At 42.8% G+C, this 23848-nt stretch overlaps 1 protein-coding gene across 1 annotated transcript in view; it reads right to left on the reverse strand.

Moving 5' to 3' along the window:
* PIK3R1 (phosphoinositide-3-kinase regulatory subunit 1) overlaps positions 1–21185 on the reverse strand; it is a 63319-nt gene extending 42134 nt beyond the window's left edge. The window contains exons 1-2 of the mRNA XM_081880749.1: positions 21042–21185; positions 10694–11430 (exon numbers count right to left, since the gene is read on the reverse strand). Of these exons, the coding sequence (XP_081736875.1) occupies positions 10694–11027 (334 nt within the window). The 5' untranslated portion in view covers positions 11028–11430; positions 21042–21185. The remainder of the gene's footprint in view (positions 1–10693; positions 11431–21041) is intronic.
* Between the last annotated feature and the right edge of the window lie 2663 nt (positions 21186–23848).

Here is a 23848-nt window from a genome sequence, read left to right on the forward strand (position 1 = left end):
AATAGTAAAGATTTTTGTTAGCATCAGCACAAAAATATATCCCAGAGAGGAAACTGCGAAAATACAGAACTGGTGGCAGTTAAGGGTGGTTTTTTAAAAGCTTGTTTTTTCCTTTCTTTTTTTACCATCACTTTGCAGCATCAGTGCACTTGAGGAGGCCCCTTCCTGGATGAACAGAGGTCCTTTAAAATCTAGATATCTGATTTAAAAATAAGTAGCTCTTGTTATGTACCATTGTTATGACTGAACATGCATTCCTCAACACTTTCTCCTACTAACAAGCAAGACTACTAACAAGCCCATAGAGAGGTCAAGTCTCAGAACTGGATTATGCTAGGAAAAGCCCTCAATAATGCTTTTCATAAAAATGCTTATGCAGGCTAATTATGAGCTAAATTATTCCGGATTTGGAACAGCCAACTGGATTTGAATTGGCAAGAACTCTAAATCTCTTCTATAGTCCATGTTCAAAAGCTTAAAATCAAACAGCAACCATTTCTGAACCTTCTCTCTCTCAAGAGAAGAAATAATCATAATTTATAAAGCAAAGAATAGCCTCCTCCCTTTAAAAAAGACTCATGTTTGCTGTGGCATTCTGTGACAATAAATTCCATAATTATTGTGGGAGGTTTAGCTTACTTTTATTTGTCCTGAATTTGTGACTGATCAATTCCACTGTATCACTCTTATGTTCTAGTGTTTGGAGAGAGAGTATTTTCTCTCTCATAATTCTCTCCACACTTTTCATAATGATGAGTTATCTTCTTCTTTTGCCCCCTAAACTCAGCAGCTGGAACTTCTCAAGCCTTCCTTCATAGGTGATGGTCCACATACATCCCTTCATTCTGTTCTCTCTCTCACACACACACAATCGGTTTTCTTGCTGTACAATCAGCAGGTGCTGTCAGTGAGCTTTTTGCTATGAACCAAGGATCTCATGAACAATTTCAACCAACTTGGACACCATCAGCATCTATGTGCAATCAGGAACTTTTGTCTCACAATGCACCACTTTGCATGTGCTTAGGCTGAAGTTGATATGAAGCTGCACAGCCATAATGTCTAGAAATATCTCTTTGCTGTCTGCTTTAGTGTTGGGTTAAAAGCATGAACAGACCCCAGTTTAAATATTAGCTCAGCCACAAACTTGCTAAGTGGCCTTCAGTACAGTTTCTCAAGTCTTAGCATCTCTTCTCATCTGTAGTATGTGGAAGAATAATATTGGGCTGCCTTGTTGGATTTTTGTTGTTGCAAGGACTGCTAAGATTAAGTATTCAAGTGACTGTTTAAAACTGAAGATTTACAGCTTGATACACAACACTGGCAGAAAGCTCTTAATCCATTCCTGGCCCTGTCTGGAATTCACATGTTGTCATTGCTCGCTCACAGTTGAGACCAGGATGCAAGCCCCGCTTCTCTGAGTATCAGTTTCTCTTTCAACAAAAGACAAAAGCACATGTATGGGGATAACTCTGAGCTGTAGTAATCAGCACCCTGCTTTCTTACACAAAGGAAGAGCAGTCATTCATTCACTTGGGGAGTTCAATTCTATGTCTCTTGCTGCTGGTTAGAGAAGAGTCTTCCCCTTGCTCCAGCAAGTTTAATCAGACTGCTAAACCCCTCAGTACTGTTCTCACTACTAACCGTTACAGCAAGGCATGCAAGTAAAAAAAAAGAGAGAGACCAGTTTTGACTATGAATTACATGAGCCACAGATGCAAGATAATGAGTTGGGTTTTGCTGCATTTACAGTGCAAGGCAATGATGACTAAATCTCTGCTTGTAACAGAAAGCAATCGCAGTGGCGCAAACTGTGTCGTTCACCTGCTCACCATTCATCATGAGATGTCCTATGATGTTCAGTTTAGCAGGCAAGCAGCTGTGTGAGCTTCTGTACTCACTGCGGCAGTGATTACTTTTGCCTCCAGTGACTTGCACTTTGAGAAAGCAGCATTGTGGGGTCTGCAGCTGGGAGACTCAAATTCAAGAACTGTCTTAGGGTCCACTCTGGGTTTATCCTGAGAAATGCAGTTACAGCCCCATAGATAATAGCGAGTGCAGCGGAGGGACTATCAGCAGAAGATCAGCAAGTTGAAGGCGTCAGTTCCCATCCACCTGCTTATTCTTCTCTGTAAACGCTGTCCCCTGTATTGGGATGATGAATGATTTCCTGCCTTTGCATTGTGAAGGAAAGCTCACGTTCCCATATAATGTCTACCTTGGCTCCTTAAGCCACATTATAACTTCAAGTGAGCCACACCAAAGTCACATCCCTGTGTAAAACACAGCTAAATTTTACTACAACTCTCTAAACATCTTAGGCTTATCTAAGCTTGGCTCCTCCTCTTTTCCTCATTCCATTTCATTCTAATATCAGCCATGACTAGCCTCCTAATATTTGTATGTGATACATTCAGTGACGGGGGTGGAAATTTTCCCACTACTAAAATGCATATGCCAGAAAATTGATTAGTAACACAATGAAAAGATTGTATACTATGCAATACTAGTCAAATTACACAGCTCCTGAACTGTATTGTTTCAAGTGAGTCATTCCTAAACACGCATGCATATATGGTGGTACCTTGATTCTCGAAGTCAATCTATTCCAGGAATCCGTTCGACTCCTGAAACCGTTCAAAAACCAAGGTGTGGCTTCTGATTGGCTGCAGGAGCTTCCTGCACTCAAGCGGAAGCCGCATTGGACATTCCGTTTCCAAAAAATGTTTGCAAACCGGAACACTTACTTCCGGGTTTGTGGCATTTGGGAGCCGATTTGTTCGAGAACCAAGGTACCACTGTATAACAAAGCTAAACACACTGATTTCTAAGCATGCTAAAATTGGCCTAACAAGTCTTTGGTCCCTTCATTCCTTTCCTTAGCCAGTTTCTTGAGTTGTGTGTTAAAATATTTACAAGCATTCAGAGAAGAATAATTTCCCAGTAAAGCTTTGAACGAAGCATTTAGTCAACACTAAGGCTGTCATTCTATTAACATGTGCTGCTGAGCGTAAGGTCAATGGGACTTATTTCTGAGTAGACATATCCTGCAGTGCAGGTGTGGTTTACTGACTTTTCAGCAATCAACCACACAGTTCAATTCAAATACTTCTTAGGGGGGGAAACTGTGATATGTATGCAGCGTATTAAATCCCAATGTTGCACTGTGCTTTTAAAGTTTTGTTTGCTAAATAAATGCAAGTCAAACAAACATGCTAACCAACTCCAATCTATTCAGGGCATCAGAAAGTTTGCTGGAAACTCCATTCACTGGATCCGTTCAGACAACAAAAAGGCACAGACAGAAGAGCTCTTGGTCTCTGTCGCAGCTGTGGAATTCCCCTCCCCTTGGACGCAAGCCAAAAAAACTAAGCATATTTTTTAGAAGCACTGTAAGACCTTTGTCTGGGCTGGCTTCTGGGGTCAGGGTTTAGTCAACATAAGTTTTTTTAAAAAAATAAAAATAAAATATGTTGTGTTTTATTTGATTTTATGTATTGTTATATAGTGCACTATCTTTGTTATAGGGCAGGATGAGAATTTAAAGAATTAGGACATGTCATTTGAATCTTTCTGTTTCGAAATAAAAATTAAAAGCTGGCTGGATTTAATAAAGCAAACCCAACCACTCCTTCAGTACTGTCAGTATAATGCCACAGAATGCATAAGCCATAACCACTGCTAAATACTTAAAGTGCAACACAAATGCCCTTTTCATTCCAGGCTATTAAAATAAGGTAATTCCTCAGATTTCAGCCTTCAGACTGATTTCATGGTAATTCATCATGGACACAAGATTTTAAGCAAGATACACATGCAGAAAGTTTTATGGCCAGCTGCGCTGCAGACATCTGCGTTCTTTCACAAGAAACTGTGTATCTGTAAATGGCATTAAGAAAAGGTTTAAGGGGGCATGGTGGTACAGAATTAATCATTTCTTGGCAAGAAATTAGCAGCTGCAAATGACCACGTTTTGCAAAAAAACCCAAGTCTTCCTTTATAAGTAAACCCCAAGTGAAAGACTGCTAAACCTATAGACTGTGTCAGCAATGCGCATTACCACCAATTAAGTATATCCTTCAATTTTGTATTAGAAGTTGGGTGGGATCGGGGTTTGGGGCTGGTATGCAATTGTCTATTTTAACACAAGCAAGTGACCCTAAAAGTAGACAAGACGACAGGTTTTGGCTTTCTTTTCATTTTAGCAGGAGTTATAATCAGATACACTACTAGGTTGGAACCATTAGATACAATATTTAAATAAGATGTCTGTCTTGGTTGGGTGGGGGACACACACACAAAGACTGGGTTTCATTTTGTTACTTTCAATCCATCAATTACTTGTGTGAAATGTTTTTGGGACTATGAGTATTTACCAGCAGATGGAGTCAAACAGCAGTCAGAGAAGCTCTGTGGCATTGAGGGGGGAGTGCTTTAGCCTTTTAAAAATAAATAAATCAGTTGTTCAAATGTAACACCAAAAATATGCCAAGAAAACTGATAATTCCATCCCTTTTGTGTGTATATTACTTAAGATTAATAGCTACCTAGAAGTCCTTTGATAAATCAGCCATTTAGCCCTTAAAAACAACAACTAGTGAACAGAAACTTCCTAAACAGGTAGACATTTTAGGAGGCATATTAAAATGTCAATCCATTTTTCAACAGTATTAATGTAAAAGTTGTTCAGAAGGTGTATTACCATGTCCATCTATATCAGAGTTCCCCAAACTTGGGTCTCTTATCTGTTTTTGGACTAAAACTCCCTAGCTAGCAGGACCCACCCACCCTGTGGAACAGCCCTCCCATCACATGTCAAGGAGGTTAGTAACTATAGAACCTTTAGAAGTCATCTGAAGGCAACCCTGTATAGGGAAGCCTATTAATGTGTGAAGTTTTATTGGCTTTTTATGTGTGCTAGAAGCCACCCAGAGTGGCTGGGGCAACCCAGTCAGATGGGCAGGGTATAACAACAACAACAACAAAAATTGTAATAATTCCTCCCCCTTTTCTTCTTCTCCTTAGGAATAAAACAGCCATATATATTTGTCTGTATGTACACATACACACACATGCATCCACACACCCCTCTTCATTGTGGAGTTCAGAATTGTTAGCATGAATACATTAGCCCTCTTTAGGGATTAACAGTGTCTAACTATACAGAGGCTGCAGGGTTCAGGAAGTCAGCCCCACATCCGTCCATCCTGACATTCCTGCATTTGTAGTGTTGAATGGGCTTATTATCCCACTTCAGATCTTCCTGCTCAATGTGGGAAGGCGCTGGGTGAAGGGGGGGGAGCCAACATGTACATCTTTGTGCCTCCTACACAGGTATTTAGAACACCTGAAGAGAACTATTATCTCCGGGGGAAACATGTAGATATAGCCCATTCTTGGATTTCCTGCACATGTGCAAGTCCATGATGTACAAGTCTATGATGGGATACCAACTTCTCAGCTACTTTGTTTGATTGCTATTTTAGAGTACAGGGATCAAGATACATATTGAAATGTGAGTTAGGGCAGGAGGTTACTTGTAAATGTCACATGTTTTAAAAGCACCTGGCTTTGCAATATATTTCATGGATATACCAACACGTTTGGGGAAACCAAGAATTCCCCACTATCCTGGTTTTAGACAATAATAATAATAATAATTTATTATTTGTACCCCGCCCATCTGGCTGGGTTTCCCCAGCCACTCTGGGCGGCTTCCATAAAAACCAGAAATACACTAAAATATCACAGATTAAAAACTTCCCTGAACAGGGCTGCCTTAAGATGTCTTCTGAATGTCAACTGCCTCCCACTGACATATCTGTACAAATATTGAAGAGACTTCATATATTATTTCACATCTTTGTAAATAATGCAATAAACTTTTGAAACATTTTCTTTCTGGGTCTGAAAAATGGCAGTAGAGATTTTTCCAAGCTGAGATATTGTCACTTATCTTTTCAGAAGCTTTATTTCAGGAGTAAACAACCAACCCCACTTGCTTTGCTGGGGAATCAGACCAGTAGATTGCAATCCCTCTTAAAAGAAATACAAATATGCTGTAGAATAGGATGCTGTTTCACAGCGTTGAACTGTCAATTTTCAATATTTTACTATCAGTAAAGACTCCTGATATTGTTTATTTGTACAAGTAGCCTCTCTCCCTTGAGGAAGATGTCCCTAGGGATTATCTGAATTCTTCTGCAGGGTGCTAATAATTGCATTTCCCTCTCTGTGCAATTCCCAACAAAAGACAGAATATACATAAAGACCATGCTGTTCAGCTTTGTCAAATGTTGTCAAATGGAGAGGTGAAACTCACAAGGATATGTCCTCCCCTTCACCGCTATGTCTCTCCCTCTCCCCCCAAGGTTATTTTGGAAACTTTTTACCTTTGAAAATATATTTCTAATATTAATTGGTAGGGCAACCACCATACCCAAAAATGATTTTGTGTGTGTGTGTGTGTAAACACATAGAATAACCAATAAACGTCTTAAAGGTTATACAGATTATTATTATTTTTTGCAAGAGGAGTAATAGAAGTGCCCTCCATCTTGCAACCATATGATTATACCAGCACTGATACTCACACAAATGTTAGTGGAGTAGAATAAGCACGGGGGGGGGGGGGGACTGGAAAGGGAAACATACTGGGAGAGGTATCCAACAAAAATTTGCTCAGAATGGATGCATTGAAACAAACAGGATTAAGTTAGGTCCATTAATTTCAACGGGCCTCCTCTGAGCAAAACTTAGTTGAAGACCATCCATACTTCTCCAGTCACCCCAATTCTCTCCCCACCCCCAGTAATGACCAATTATAAACAGCACTGTCTACAAAATTTCAAGGGGATGTTCCTGAATTTCATCCATAAGTTATGGCTATTTGGTTACCAGAGCAGTGTGACAGCCGGTTCCTGTTGGCTAAATTCCTTATGGCTCCAATCGGAAAAGAGAAACCACACCATGTGGGCGAGTAATGTGGTTTCTTCCAAGACCAGCATCCCTGGAAGAAATGATACTGGTGTTTGACATAACCACATGGTTTCCCCATATCACATAATTCCTCTTTCTAGATATGACAATAACAGAAAGAGTTCTAAACATGGGGAAGCAGTAGCACCCATCACTAAGATAATGCTAAATTGGCCCTTACTGTCAAGCTGTACTTACATGAGTACACAGAGGTCCTACCCTCAGATAATCACTGGAATTCCCAATAACTACCAGTAATTTTTATTTTATAAACGGGGGGTTAGAAAGAGGAATTTCATTTTTCTGCAGTAAGGCTAACCACTGTTATTATTTTAAAAAGTGTTTTGTGGCATCTTAAAGATTAATGCATTTCTTACGTCACATGCTTTTGGTAAGCAAGGTCCCCTTCATCAGATGGGCGAAATGTTATCCTAAATTGCTATATACATGCAAAGGGAAAGGATTGCAAGCAATGAGGTCAAAGGAACATGAAAGGGAAAGTGCAGACTGATACTTATGTTAAAAGCTTAAATGTACCGGTATGTAGAACCATTCACAAAGCAAAACAGTGCTGAAGATAACAAAGATCCTGGAATGGGTAAGCCAGTTACTAATTTGTTAAGTAATTAGGGTGCTACAAAACTGTTACTTTAACTGCAAAAAGGCTGAGACAAAACTGTTGAAAACAATTATTATTTGTCTTCCACGACCCCTTAAGAATTTCTATGTTATGTAGTCTATGTTATTTAGGCATACATTAAATTGCTTTGGTTAGCATTATATATTTTAAATCCTAGGTTAGCATCGAAAATTAAATTTGAAAAAGAAAACATTTCTATCAGCTAATTAAAGCTCAGCCGTCCTCAAACATAGTGCACAAATTTCAATCACATCTGTTGATTTCAAGATATGTATGCTCACAAAGACAAAACACTTGTCTGATTAAGGAAAGAGAAGTGTTCCAAGTATCAAGTTACTAAGTCTGATAAACAAAAGCAGAAACCCCAAATAAAGCTTGTTTTGTTTATGGGAACACATGTTAAAAATAGTTTGGGGGAAAGGTACCATGGTGAATATATCAGTGAGAAACCACAACAGAGGCCTAATCTGTAAACCATACAACTATGTTTTCATTTGCAATTTGACTCCAAGTAGTACAGTAAGAAACATCACTCCTCATGTGCTCCCTCTCCTACTGATGGAGCAGTATGAAAAAGTTAAGCATGGAAAATATGAACTTGACCAAATACAGTCAAGCAAGCTTTACATCAAGTCTCCTTATAGTCAAAATGCACTCTATTGGGCAGAACAATGGTTTATTATCCTGGGAAGGTTCTTGTTGGTTTGCTGCCCACATTCATTTGGACTATATAAAAGATTAACCATTTCATTATCCTGGGAACAGAATTTCCACTTTTAATAATTCACACTGTGACTCCAGAAGAGGAAAGGCACCAGTGCTGGTATTTAAGCACCAAATATTTTCCCCACACCATAGAATCCAAAGGCATTTCTTAATATCTAATATGTAAGGGGAGATTATGTTTTCGACATAAAGCTGTAGGCAGCTATATTGTCACTACTTTGTGGAACACTCACACAGTTGTGAATTATTCCCTCTGTTGTTCTAAAACAGCTCTATTAAACATGCAAGGTGCTTACATTTGCCATGTATAAGAAAGAGAGCAGAAAGTACCATGTTACATGTTTCCACTTTCTCTTCTACTTTGTGGGCATTCTGCACAACAGAACCTCAGAGGGAAATTCATTTATGCACATTCTGCTCCCCCACGTCAAAGGAGATGGATGTACACAGATACATGTAGCCACAGCCATCTCTTGCAATTCAGTTCCATTCCACTTTGCCACCTTCCCATCAGCAACTACTTTTCTGAATCAAGCTTTAACATTTAACCATTCTGTACTACTTTGGGATTTTGGTGGGCAGGCGGGATTCAGGGGTCCATGAAAGGTGAAGATGACAAACACTGTTTCTCAACAAAAAAAAAACGATAAAGATTCACGTTACGTGAATTCATTTAAAGTAACAAAAATGATTTCCTAGTAAGTTACTTCTGTTGTCACACACACACACACACACACACACGAGCTTGAAGAGAGAACATGAAGGTCTAGAAGTCACCAAGACTAAGGGTTGCATCCAAGTGGCATCTCTCTAATAATGGAAGACTCTCTGATCCACTGGAACCTTCCAACAGGAGAAGAGAGTGAGGCAATTTCCAGTGATTCCCATGACCCCCTGCAAGTACCAAACCATCACCCATGCTGTTCCAGAGGGTCCTCCCAACTCTCTGGAGCAAATATGGGGGGCATAGACTGTGGGGAGGTGAAAGAATTAGTGAAAACCATCTCCTTCCCAACTTCCTTCTCTTACATGTATATATTTCCTACAAAAAAAAGTTGATTGACCTGGCTTTCAATACCAGTATGTCTCAGAGGACAGCAAAAATACATTTAGGCCCAGACCAAGGCATTTTGCTGTCTGAAGCAAAGGACAAAATGGTGTTTCCCTCAAGCAAAAACTAGCTGGGCCAGCAGTTGACGCTTACATTAACACTAGTGATAAGATGGCATCGTTCACTGGATCTGAGGCAGCAGGCCACATTTTGGGGGGGGGGGCAGTGGAAGGACTGGAGGAATCTGGAGGAGCAGCCATGGGCCGCTGCAGCAGCATCTGTCATCTGAGACAGTGGCCTCATTCTGCATGATGGTAGGGCTGGCCCCTATTACATTTAAAAACCATGTATTTATCTGAATAAAGTTAGTGTATATTTTCTTAAATATTAAGCTATATTAGCAGAACTGGCACATGAATACAACCCAACAGTAGCAGTGATATTTCATTTCTATTTATAGTCGCAAGTAATAGTTTCAGTGATATGTGTGGTTACAACTCCTCAGGTGTTATTGAAATAGTTATAATTCATGTATGCAGATCATGCATATTGCCAAACTCCCATCAGCCTCAGGCAGTGCAGCCAATAATCTTGGGTGATGGGAACTATAGTTCAGTATCCGGAGGGCACCATGTTGGTGACAGCTGCTCTAAACTGAGATGTTTATTATATTAGAATTCCCCTGTCCTATGCGTTAGATGAGCAACAGGGGTTTTTTTTTGGGGGGGGGTTACATTCAGGATACCCCTTCCACACTTGTCTTGAAGAGAATCCCTGCTTTTTGCAGAGGATTCTGTAGATTTTCAAGAGCACAGCACTGAAGAGTACTAGCCAGATCTCACCCTAGCTGACTTGACAACATGCCCTGAGACTCAAAAGGGTAAAATGTTACAGAGGAAATTCGGTAGTAATGGAAAATGTATCTTTAAAGAAAACTTGTTTGCCGTTACCAACATTCTTACTGAAGTACCACAGGGTTCTCTGGAACACGGTCTGAAGGCAAGTATGCTGAAGTACTTCCCAAAACCATTATGGTTTTTGCTATTTTATGGTCATGCTGCACAAGGGCAATCAAAATGCAAGGAAAGCATGAACTCTTTTCTAGTCCAAATAGGAAAATGCAGTTGTTACAAAGTGAACATGGTTTAGAGAAATACGAATAATAATAATAAAAAAGCTACCAGTGTTCTGACCAATTTCAATGACTTACCGTTTGCAGTATCCACTTAATATTCCATAGAATAAAGGTTTGGACATTGAACCACAATGATTAGGGGTGGGGGAGAGTCGCTACTAACCTGGTTGATCATTGTCTGTTCCTACTCTTGCTGGACTTGGTGCCACAGGAAGAGGTCGAACAGGCCGAGGCTTTGGAGTTGGGGGACAAATCTTTTTTCTTCCAATATATTCTACATAAGTTCCTGGGAAGTCCCCCCTTTCTCCAGTAGTTTCGTTATAACCATTCAGCCAACCGATTTCCTCAGGTTTCTCTTCTTCCCCGTCATTGAATCCAAGGGCCACTAAAGTACCTTTATTCACAGTTAAAATATCTCCCAGGTGTAAGTCAATGTCTTCCTCTCGTTCTTTTTTGTAATCGTATAAAGCTCTGTACTGGTATCCTTCTGCACTCATTTTGGCAAAGGTCTTAACATTCAATTATTTTAGCGAATAACAGCAACACAGTGCTACTCGGTTTTATTGTATATACAGCGAAAGAAGTTATAAACAGGGGAAGTAACGTGTCAGTTAGAAGGACTGTAACACAAACATATAAGAAGCACCAGAATCTGTGGCTGTACAGCTCAGGCTGTATGTGCGTCTTTTACATTTAATCAGTGAAATTTCAGAAGAGTGGACTTTTATCTATGTATAGACTCCCAGCTAGTTCCTTTTCAGGTCAGCTTGGCACTTATGGGCACAATTTTTCAAGGTGGGCTGAAAATTACTCCTTGCTGCACCTCCTTCTGATGTACTTGCTGGAAAATGTTCACTTTTCTTAAACTTTTTGCGGTGGAGTTCTGCACACATACTTCACCTACGGAGGAAGAAAAAAATTCAGACATGAAATTAACGTATTTACTCCCATTCTCATTGAAGGCTCTAACTATGGTAAGCTCAGGTTCTAGTGGGAAATGTTTCAGAATCAAGTGTGCTGGCACAGAAGAAAAATTAAAATGGAAGACCTGACAAAACGGACTTCAAACTAGAACTCCAAGGAGGTACGCCAACCCAGAAAAGAATCTACTTGGCACCAAGAGGAAGCTCCTACACGAGCACCCCTCTTTTCGTAATATAGATAGGGGGTGAGCACTAACAACTTCAGTGCACATACTGAAAACTAGTTTCCAGTGTGCTAGTTCTTGTAGTACTGCCTCTACAATGGAAATCAAGTCCAGTCTGGCGGGACAGAGCAAGGTGGAACAACATTGCTTGCCTGGCTTCTCACTGAGGAGGTCACTGCTAGTAACTGTGAGGAGCACACTGGTGTGGAAATAAGTATGATGTGGGCAGAGAGGTGGGGGCATCAGGTTGACATCCCCCCCACCATGCCACCCTCCCCACCATCTCGCCTCTCTCAGTTACCAGCAGCGACCTCTGCATTGGGAAACCAGGTGAACAATGCTTCCGCATTCCAGTCCAGGGGTTGCTAGAATGGATAGTTCAGTTGGTTGGACCGTGGTGCTGATATTGCCAAGGTTGCAGGTTCGATTCCCGTGTGCATATTCCTGCATTGCAGGGGGTTGGACTAGATGATCCTCGGGGTCCCTTCTAACTCTATGATTCTATGGGAAGTCCCCCTAATAAGTGCTCATCCTTAATGGCCAAGTCACCCCTGCTCTCTGTTTGGTGCACTTCCACCCCACCCCTCGCAAATTACTGAATCCCTATTTCATACATATTTTTTTTTACAGAGGAGCTTAAATATCAGTATCAAACTTTATTTCGGTCACAGACCAGCATAAGATAAGACATACGGATAAACTGAACACATAAGACTTAAAACAGGTATGGGATAATGACTGGCAATTAAAAGGTGAATTTATCATACATGCTTAAAAAGATAGAAACAGGGGCAAACAGTTAAAAGTGATGATAAGGGACAGAGCGTGAAGGCACACAGGTCTTTCATCTTAGGCCTAGTTTGTGGCGCAACCATCCTTCAACGAATATCCATCATGGCAGCGCAGAATCTAGTGACTGAGTATGGACAGAGGAGCTTAAGTTCTAAGACAGGAGAAGGCAGGAAAGGGGCTCTAGGGCTCTTATCTTTAAAATCTGCTATACTCCTAGGGGATCAGTGCTCTTCTCCCTACTGGTCTACCTTCTCCAGTGCTGAGGGCAAGCATGAGAAAGAGTGAATTAAACTAGGGTGGGTTTAACCCATGGCATCCTCCCAAGCTTGCCTTCTTGCTTTGGGGTGGTTCTTTTGAGAAAAGAAGCATTGCTCGAACACAAACTGATTTTATGCATGAAATCACGTGCCTCCATTTTTTATTCCCTCAGAAACTATACATTTAACAGCAAGGTTACAATTTTTCTATGAAGACTTTAACCTACTCCTTTCATATTTTGATGTGATTTCCCACAGCTTTATGTAACTGTACTGAAGCTAGACCACCTAAGGAGCAGTGTTTTGTCAGGCTGGGGGAAGTGGTAAATACTTAAATTAGACCTGGAGCAAAAGACGAGGCTTGAACATTTAAATCATGTTGGTGTGATTACGAAGTTAAAAAAGCAATACACTGCTGTAAAATACTATAAATATACACACTAAACACTAGCTTACAGAAATCCAGAACAGTAGGTGCCTTATAAAGTTTTTATTATTTCACCTGTTATTCATTCTACAGCTATAGAAAAAGCTAAATTCAAATCATAATCTAATTGCTGCATTGCTGTACCAACAAGTGAAAGCATTCACTTAAACAGTGAAAACCTTTTAAAGCAAAGAATAAAATGTCTTAAGGGGGCTATGTAATTCTAGCAGGTGAGACTATTTACAGGATAATATTTTTTTTATACTGCCACTCTGCCATTTGCTGCAAAGTATAATGAATAACGGTTATGTGAAAATTCCAACTGATGGATTAATTCTGCCAAAGAAATTCTCGGGGGGAAAAAATTCTCTATCCCAGTTGCAGTAGGATAACATAACACAATTTTTGAAAATCTGTATTTCATGAACTATGGCTCATAGTAGAATAGATGTGGTATCCAATCCTACATTTTCAAAGTCACAGAAACCATTTACACATGACCTAATAATTCTAGGATAAAAACTCCTTCAGTAGAGTTAAGGTTCTTACAAAGTCATTCATGCATCAAAAAGCATGAAAATTATGAGTTAAGGAGACAGTTTTGTATTCTGCACCAAAGGCAGTATACATGTTCTGTACTGTGACATACTGTGCCTTCATGCATCTGAGCCACACTGGGATCAGCTGCACTAAGGGGGGATCATTTTCAGTGCTTATCAGCTGATGGGAAATGAAACTGAGCCCTGCTTCGTCCATTTGAGCTAAGTGTGGTTCAAATTCCCACTCAGCCATGAAGCTCACTGGGTGATCTTGGGCCAGTCACCATCTCTTAGCCTAACCCATGGGTTGTTGTGAGGGTGGATTGGGGAGGAGAACCATGTACAGTCATACCTTGGGTTACAGACACTTCGGGTTGTGCGATTTTGGGTTGCGCACCACGCCGAACCCGGAAGTACCAGAATGGGTTACTTCTGGGTTTCGGTGCTTGCACATATGCAGAAGCGCTAAATTGCGCTTTGCGCATGCGCAGAAGTGCCAAATCGTGACCCACGGTGCTGCGGGTTGCGAATGTGCTTCCCGCACGGATCACATTCGCAACCCGAGCATCCACTGTACACCACCTTGATCTTCTCGGAAGATAAAGGCGGTATATAAATATAATAAATAAATGAAAATAAAATTGGATGTTTGGATTCAAACCACAGCTGCAAATAGACATTCTTTATCTGTAGCATGCTTTTAGCAAGCACCTTTGAAGTTATCGCTTGATGTCACAATGGGACAAGTGAGCACCTCCCACACCTGGTCAAGGTGACCTGCAGAGGATGGTGGAGGTTTGAATTTGGTCCACCAGCCAGAAAAGGTCCCCTGCCTTACATGGTCCTCAAGTTTCTGGGTGTTGGAAACCAAAATGCTTTCTAATATGTCTCCTGAATTTGTTCTTAGGACCTGGCCTGGGTTCACACATCATGGTAAACTATGGTTTACCATGACTGCTCATATTGCATCTACTCTGCTGCTCCCTTTGCTTAGCACAGAGAAAATAAATGTGAACCAGGGCTTACATTTGTTTCTCTCCAAACAAGCCACAAACAGAAGCCCAGAACAAACCTTGGTTTCTGCTCATGGCTTGTCTGAAGACAAGGAAAGCATGAGTGCTGGTTCACATGTAACATTCAGACAGCACTCTGCTTTGTTCCCACCCAGCTCAGTAAAGGAAGGAGTGTGACGAGCATGATTTGTGGTATGCCATGGTTTGTTATTGACCATGGCTTAGAAACAAAATAGAATCTCACACAAACAAAATATTGAAACTCAAGATACTGAGATCCAGAATAGTGATGGTACCACTGTTAACTTCTTTTCTCCTACATCCAGCACTTTGCTTCTCTATATACAAATAACTTCTTACCAAAGATTTCAGTGAAGACAACTGTACTGCTATTATCACCAACTGGTCCATTAATAACACTGGTTGAATGATTAATGATGACAGATACCTGACGACTGTATTAGTGAGTTCACAGGAAGAAGAGGAATTATGTGAAGAAACTTGTAGCACAGATGGCTTCACAAGCAATAGCAATGACACAGATTCAGTAGCATCAGAGGATAAAATATGGGGAAATATTTCTCAATCTAACCAATGGTTACTAATGGATGTAAATGTTTACTAACAGTTATCTTTTTCTATATCTAGACCTGCAATGTGCAGTTATGTATGAAAGAAGAAAAATGGAGCACAAAGTGCCATATCTCTGTCTACCGATGACTGGCAAATATATTGGAAGTAATGATAACAGGTCCTTTGGTTCTCATGATCTTAAAAACATGGGAGTTTACACTATGTTTACTCTTCCATGAGCCACACTTCATAATATATGGGGGGAAGTGCCTTTTGATCCCTTACATCTTCAATGCACTGAGGAAATGTTGGTGAAGACTAATCAATAAGGACAACCAATCATCATCCGTCAACAGAATTATTTTCATGCATGTTGTCATTTGGCTGTGTGACTGTAAGCCAAGTGTAAAAGAGTATTCCTGTGCATATACACAACGTCAAGAAACAGCTCTGCACAAGTCGCCATCTATCAATGTACTTAAAAGGTGAAACTATTGGAAAGAAAAGAGGAGAAACAGACCTCCTGCAAGTACAATCCCTTCCCAAACTCCTACTTTGGTTATGTTAGTTGGGTATACAGTACTGACTGCTTTGATTAAACAAGAATTACATTTGAGAGCCAGGAAGCTCTGTTACAAGTGCCTATACCCCCTCATCTCTTCTGTCATTCTGTTACACTCCTCACTGCAAAGCTGCCCTTTTGATTCTGAAGATGCCACAAGTTATCAACCATCCAAAGGCACCATGTAGCGTCTCTACAAAAGCTCTTCTCCCACTGTACTCCAGCCTTTCTGCTGTACTTAGGAACCCACGAATGAACATGCAGTATCACTATATGCTAATTTTCTCCACTCTCTGGTATCTGCAAAAAGAACTTGACAAGAAGGGGAAATGATGCAATGAAAGAATTGATATGCTACAAGAGTGCCAGCTCCTTGGGGCTGAGGCACTGTGCCCCCCCCCCCCGCATGCACGACAACTGGATGTCGGATCAGGTCCCCTCGGTCCTCCGGAGAAGGTGGCGCCTCCAAGTCCTTTTATATATTTGAACATGGCTAATATATAAAAGGATGTCACATAGAGGAGGGAAAAAGGTTGTTTTCTGCTGCTCCAGAGAAGCGGACACGGAGCAATGGTTCCAAACTACAAGAAAAAAGATTCCACCTAAACATTAGGAAGAACTTCCTGACAGTAAGAGCTGTTCGACAGTGGAATTTGCTGCCAAGGAGTGTGGTGGAGTCTCCTTCTTTGGAGGTCTTTAAGCTGAGGCTTGACAACCATATGTCAGGAGTGCTCTGATGGTGTTTCCTGCTTGGCAGGGGGTTGGACTCGATGGCCCTTGTGGTCTCTTCCAACTCTATGATTCTATGATTCTATTCTATGATTCTATGATTCTAAGTCGCTTGACAAATGCACATCTAACAAAGCCCACCACCAAAACTCACAGGTAAACCTCTTAATAAGAAAAAATATGCATATCAGTAAATATATTTACTGATTACACTCAGTAAACAGCCTCTAATAGAAAAGAAAACCACTTTCTATAGATACAGCATGCAGAATTTTGCACAGCATTGCCACTGCACCTATGGGATTGTGCTATTGCCCAAGCATCAGACTCGCCTAGAATGCTGGACTAGATAAGCCTTTGATCTGATCCTGCAGGGCTCTTATGTACTGTTGGAAGCTAGCCAAACATCTTACATTGGATTTAGACTCTTGGAGTATAGTGGTGGGGAGGTAAGGTTATGTGCCTCAACATGCCCCCACTAAGGAACTGAACACTTCGGCATTGGCTATGAAAGTCTACTAATAACTCTAGAACTTTCACACCTATGCCTAGGAACACATCTGGAACTGGAAACAAGGGGGAATGCACCGTAAGTATTAATTAAATTGTTCTACAGTGATTTCTGTGTACATTGTTTTCGTCACTAATTCTTGCAACAAACAAGCAAGTCCACTTAAACACACCTTGAGAGTCTGGAACATCGCCAACACTCAACTAAATATATACACAACCTGTGCCAGAAAATTAACACTTCTCCAAATATCTCAAATGCTTTGAAATATTTATTATCACGCTAAGAAATAGTTTCAGCTCCACAAGTGCACAAGTGTGTGAGAAGGCCTACTCACTTTGTTCTCGTTGACACAACCATTTTGGCACACTGCCAATTAGAGTTCTTCTCTAAACACTGTAAAATATGTCTAGTTTGACCTATTTCCCCCCTCCCCACCAGTAGAGAAAGATAGCACAGCCCCTCCACCCAGCCCAACAAACTTTCAGTTAAATCTGAGAAGGGAGGGTTGCACTGTGGATACAATACGGCAACAACCCCCTTGAACCTCAGGGTTGACAATGTATCACATGGCAAGCAAATGCCCCAAGTCGCTTTGTTAAGTGCTGAACTTCTCTATACCCATGTACTGTATTCCCCAAATGCAGCAGTTTCATTTTGCCTTTTTGTTATCAGCCAGTACAAGTCTGTATTGGAAATCAGGGCCAAGCAATGGTCTTGCCCAGCAAACCTCTAGCTGTTAAGCCTATTCTCCAAGACAGCAAACTGATGAATCTTACCAATATGGCTGCCGTGCTCCAATACTTCCATAATACAGAAATACTGCAGTATTTATACCAGCAAGTGATAGGGTACAGATCAGTCTCTGGTTTGCAGTCAGTTTGAGAACAGGAAAGAATCTCTCAGGATAGACTCAACTGTTTGCTTGACCAAGACATTTTAGTATGAGTTTTCTGCTTCTGAAGTTGTGCTGAAGAGCTATTCGCTCTGCCTAAGACATCTTTATGACCTTACACATTAAGCAATAACTTTTTAAAAGAACTATTTACTTGTTACGTTTATTCTTTGTGCTATTAATGTGTTCCACAAGCCAATCACATTTTAAACAAAATTAAAACATTGTCTCCAGCCATTATTGTAAACAGTCCTGTACCAATTATAGGAGCTTTTAAAGAAGTTAGAATGCAATTCTCTGCACATCTATTCAGAAGTAAGTTCCATGAAGTGCAATGGGGCTTACTCCCTTATAAGTGATTACAGCATTGCAGGACAATCCGAGTACTATATGCAAACATTATTATGATCTTTAAAATAAAGTGGAAATGGATTTGCCTGATCAAGAAGCAGAATGCCCATTAAATTTATGTGGTCCAGATTTTATCCTTCTGTAGTTTACAGGTTTTAATCCTGAGGAGTAATGGGATTCTTTCTTTATAGCAGTTCCTCTACCTTAGAACAGTATACAGTGGTACCTCGGGTTAAGTACTTAATTCGTTCCGGAGGTCCGTTCTTAACCTGAAACTGTTCTTAACCTGATGCACCACTTTAGCTAATGGGGTCTCCTGCTGCCGCCGCGCCGCTGAAGCACAATTTCTGTTCTCATCCTGGGGCAAAGTTCTTAACCTGAAGCACTATTTCTGGGTTAGCGGAATCTGTAACCTGAAGCGTATTTAACCTGAAGCGTATGTAACCTGAGGTATCACTGTACTCTGACTGTAGAAGTCATTCCCAGCTCTTCTGGCCAAAATTATTTAACAAACTGGTACCTTATACTTGCAAAGCATCTGTTCTACTATACAAATTTTTAGACTTTGCATTCATTCCTCAAAAAGCTTCACATTAAGACTACAACTGTGTACTTACTGAAATAGAAGTAAGTTTCAATGAACTCAACAGAACTGAGTAGACAGGCACAGGATTGCACCTGTGAGTGTCATAGCCTTAAGTTATAATAGCTCCTCCTGTCGGCACCACAGAGATTTTACTAGGGTGTTGGTTTTTTGTTTTGTTTTGTTTTCCCTTATACATTCAATTAATTGGTCTGTATCCAACTATGTTCTACGCACAGTAGACTTATTGAAATTAATAAATAAGTTAGTCAAGTTTATTAATTTCAGTGGGTCTACTCTAAGTAGAGATTATGTTGGATACAACCTAATGTCTTCATTTTTTTTTTTACATTATGGGTACCACACACTGGATTTTTTCTGTTGATGAATTAATAAAAATATAACCCAGCAACACACATCATGTGAAAATGCAACACCCTGCTTAATTCCTTTTGCAATTCCTTTTCCACTTGTCATCTGAATGGCAAGAAATTTCTCTGCCTATTCAAATGGTTCTATGCATTTTATACCCTCTTTTTTCAGTGTGGGCACGTTTTAATCCAATGCTTAGAGGCAAGAATTTGGCAGCAGAAAACACAAGACTTTCCTCTCCCCTTCCTGAACTCAAATCCTTCAACCAGCCATTTGTTCCTCCAGAACCAGACACTTTCCATTTCCAGGAAAGACACAATACACTAATAAGAGCTATTTTTCTAAAATGCCACCAGTAAATCCCAAAGCAAACACAATGCAGCACTCTCGATAGCACAAGAAGTTCGCTTAACAGTTCATTACACTTAACTGAAATGCAGCTTTGGCAGCAGAAGCTTCATATAATATCTGGGCTATGAATTCAACAAATTGCATCTCTGCTTCACATTGCATCTAATTAAAACCAGTTAGTCTCCCTGTGTATTCCGGATAGGGTAGTAAGAGTTTGCTTACTTATTTATAAGAGAAATTAAAGTTTTTCAAAATAGTAAAGACAATACATGTAGAAAAGAGCAAAGTTATGTTGAACAACATTATGCAAATTCGGTACTTATAATATGAATATATTACAGGAGTGCGGTGGGGAGGGGGGTTTAGCCTTCCGATACATGATTAAAATTCCTATCAGGAAAATGGTGTGAAGCAATTTTCCAGATTAACTTCCGTGGATTGCTCGCTTATCCAGAGAATGAGATTTTAGTGTCAATATTTAGCCAGCTTTATTTAGCACCAACCAAGTCTAGCACCTGGTGCTCCACTCTTGCCATTGCACACTGTCTAGACCAAGAAGTGCCATGTACTCTTTTGATTTGCTTCTCCACATAAGCCAGCAGTGTGGACTTCCTCACGCAGCACAGCCGCTGTGCAAAGTCCAAAGGCAGAAAAAGGAAGAAAAAGGAAACGTGTTCAGATTTTGAAATATAAAGTCAGCGAGAGGGTTTATTCCTTCCGGCTTTTTCAAACGACCTGTAGCCGATTGAGAATTCGCCTAACCGCGATGCATGCAGTTCAGCGCAGCTTTAACTCTGTCGGCCGCCACCAGCACCCAAAAAAGGGGGAGGCGAGGCAGGGAATACGAAATATTTAACCCGGCAATTCCTCCCTTCCTCGCACCCTTCCCAGTCCCCAGACCTTGAGAGTGGAGGGCACCTAGGCTGGTCTGGGGCTGAGGAGCGGGGCTGCCATAAATGCAACCTCCTGCAATCCTGAGCGCCCTTTCCCAGAGAAAGCATTTTTTCCTCCAGCTGGCGCGGGGATCGGGTCCCGCTGCTGCAAGGACGCCGCTCCGCTCCAGTTCAACTTCCTCCAGCCAAGCCAGCTGGGCAGGGGAGACGGGAAATGAATGCACTGCAAGGCTTTGCTTGCTTGCCTGCCTGCCTGCCTGCCTGCCTGCCTGTCAGTCACCAGGAGGGGAAGAAGCCGGAGCCGCGCGCGCAAGAGAGAGACAGCGAAGCCCCCCTTCAGGCGGCAGGAGGCCTCGCGCCGCCGAACAGGATGTCTGCAGCGCGCGGCCAAGCGGCGTCCCGGCCCCGCCGCCGCCGGACTCCCCTCCGCACGCTCGCTAGGCCGGCAGCAGCGAGGCAGGGAAGGGAGGCGGGCGGCGGCGAGGGGACGGCGACGCGGGAAGGAAAGGCTCTCACCTTCGGCTGTCACGCACCCGCCCGGGCCCCAGCCGCGCGCCCTGCAGCCAAGGGAGAGAAGCCGAGCGCGCCAAGCCTCCGTCTGCGCCTGCTGCTGCTGCTTCGCCGCCGCCGCCGCCGCCGCTACCACAGCAGCCCGCGCTCGCCGCCGCGCTGCTTCCTTCGCCTCAGCCCCAGCCAGCCAGGCAGCCCGAGCCCAGCGCGGCTGGCGTCCCTCCCAGCTCGCCTCTCGCCCCGCCTCCGCTCCCTCACCCCTGCCAACCCGCGCCAGGCCTGGGGGACCCAAGCGCCGCCTCCCCGCCCAGCCAGGCTGCAGCTTCTCCAGCTTGCTCGCGCTCTAGCCGACGCCACAGCTGCCACCGCAGTGGCCCTCCGCTTCCCCTCGGGCTGCTTGGCGGTTCCTCCTCGCGGGCCGAAAAGGTTCCTCTTGCTGCAGGCCGCCCCTCTCCGTTCGGGTGGCGGGCCGGAGGAAAAGAACCGGCCATTGACCCGCTGAGATGACAGTGCACGATATGGAGGGAGGGGGGAGGAATTTTAGGGGGGTGTGGAAATCCCCAGCGCGCGCCAAGGGGATCGAAGACCAGCCAGGCGCCTTTTTTTCTCGCTCAGACGTTCCTTCCCTGCAGAATGGGCGCCTGGCCACACCGGATTCTAGGCTCCACATCACACGATTTTTTGCACCCGCATTGGTCTATCGAGCCCCTTGATAAGGCTGTCAGCTTTTCCTCTGGTAGGCTCCTGCGCCTTTCACAACTATCTGCCATTTGCACGCCTCTGTAAATGGGTGAGGGGGCTCCAGGTGCTGTTGGGCTTCCATAAGCTTCAGCCAGCATCATAGGAGAGCCAACTCGTAGGGGCTGAGGTCCCTTCGGCCCACCCAATAAAATATTTGAGGGGGCCATCCCCAACAAAGTTGATGGGCATTGGCATGCAAATGGTGTGCATGTGCCACATCTTGTAACCGGTTATGCAGGACAGGGCTTACCTGCTGCTCCCCCTAATATTTTACTGTGGACGTCCGGATTGCAAATGTGATCAGTGCGGGATGCATGTTTGCAACCCACAGTGTCTGCAACCTGCAGCGGTGCATCTGTGCACACACGGGTTGCGATTCAGCGCTTCTGTGCATGTGCAAAGCACAATTTAGCGCTTCTGCACATGCGCGACTGCCATAACCTGAAAAAATGCAACCTGAAGCATCTGTAACCCAAGGTATGACTGTACTTAAGATGGCACCCCTTGACCAGCATGGACAGTGGGCAGGGGCAGGGCCAGCCCACCCATTAGGCAGTGGTCAGGCGGCAGGATCTGCGAGGGCAGCAGTTCCTGCTTCCAAGGAATGCATCATTGCTGCTGCAGTAACAAAGGCTGTGGGGTACTCCTTGGAGGTCGGATCTGCGTCCTCCTCAGAGGCACACCCCCCCAGGCAAATGTCCCCAGTACAGCGGCCTCTCAGCTGATAGGGGCATGATTCAGAGCAGACCCCTTTCCCCACATGATGGCCCTTGATTCTCACTTCAACCATTGGGTAAGGTTAATTTGATTCCCACCCTCTTGTTCCCATTGTAGATATATATATATTCCCCTTCTTATTCCTGATGTAGATCTTCACTCACCTCTTCTTCCCAGGGGGGTGCCATTTTGTGCTTTGCCTCAGGTGCCGAAATGAATTGGTCAGTGGTAAGCACATGAAAAGAGCCAGGCTGAATCAGACCAAAGGTGCATAGCCAAGCCAAAGGTGCTGGCCAACCACATGCCTATGAGACAGTGGCGTAGCGTGGGTTGTCAGCACCTGGGGCAAGGCAAATAATTTGCGCCCCCTAACCCATGGATTTGCGCCCCCTAACCCGTGGATTTGCCCTAACCCCAGATGTTGCGCCCGGTGCGGCCGGCCCCCCCTGCACCCCCCACACTACGCCACTGCTATGAGAAGCCTGCTGGCAGGACATGAGCAGCAACAGAACTTTCTCCAGCAATGAGTATTTAGAGCCATTGTGCCTGCAGTACTCCAGCCATTGCCTTATTTGTCGTGAAATTGTCTAAACCCCAGTTTGGCACTCCTGCTGGCAATGACCTCCCCACTGCCGTGCCTTCACCTCACTGTAAGCAGCAACAACCCATCTGCCAGGCAACCAGTAGAGCTGTTCCACTGCACCCAGCAAACCACTTCTGCCTCATAGGGAAGTTTTTCCAGCCTCTTGGCCATTTTGCTTCCCCTTTTCTGAGCCTTTTCCAGCTGTACAGTATTGTTTTGGTGTGGCAACCAGAAATGAACACCGTATTCTAAGCATGGCCACATCACAGATTCGTTCAGTGACAATATAATATTGGCTGTTTTATTTTAAACCCTTTCCTAATGATCCTTAACAGGGAGTTCGACTTTTTCACAGCGGCTGCACACTGGGTCAATATCTTCATCAAGCTGCTCCTTGGCCAGTCACTTCCAGTGCAGAGTCCTTGAGTTGTATATGTGGTTAGGATTATTAGCCCAACATGCATGACACAACGCTTGCTTCCACTGAATCACATTTGCCATTTTAATGCTCATTCCCCCAGTTTGGAGATATCCTTTTGGAGCCTCCTGCAATCTGTTTTTGTTCTTGCAGCTCTGTTATCATCAACAAACGCACTTACCTCACGGCTCACTCATAACTCCAAATCCTGTATGAACAATTTAGAAAGCAAATGTTCCAGTCAATCCTTGGGGGACTTCACTTCTTTTATTGGGAGAACTGTCCACATTTATTCCTACACTCTGCTTCCAGTACTTTAAACAAGTTACTTTAACCAGGATGATGGGAGATGGA

This window comes from Podarcis erhardii, assembly GCF_964252035.2.
Source record: "Podarcis erhardii genome assembly, chromosome: 11".
Taxonomy (NCBI): Eukaryota; Metazoa; Chordata; class Lepidosauria; order Squamata; family Lacertidae; genus Podarcis; species Podarcis erhardii.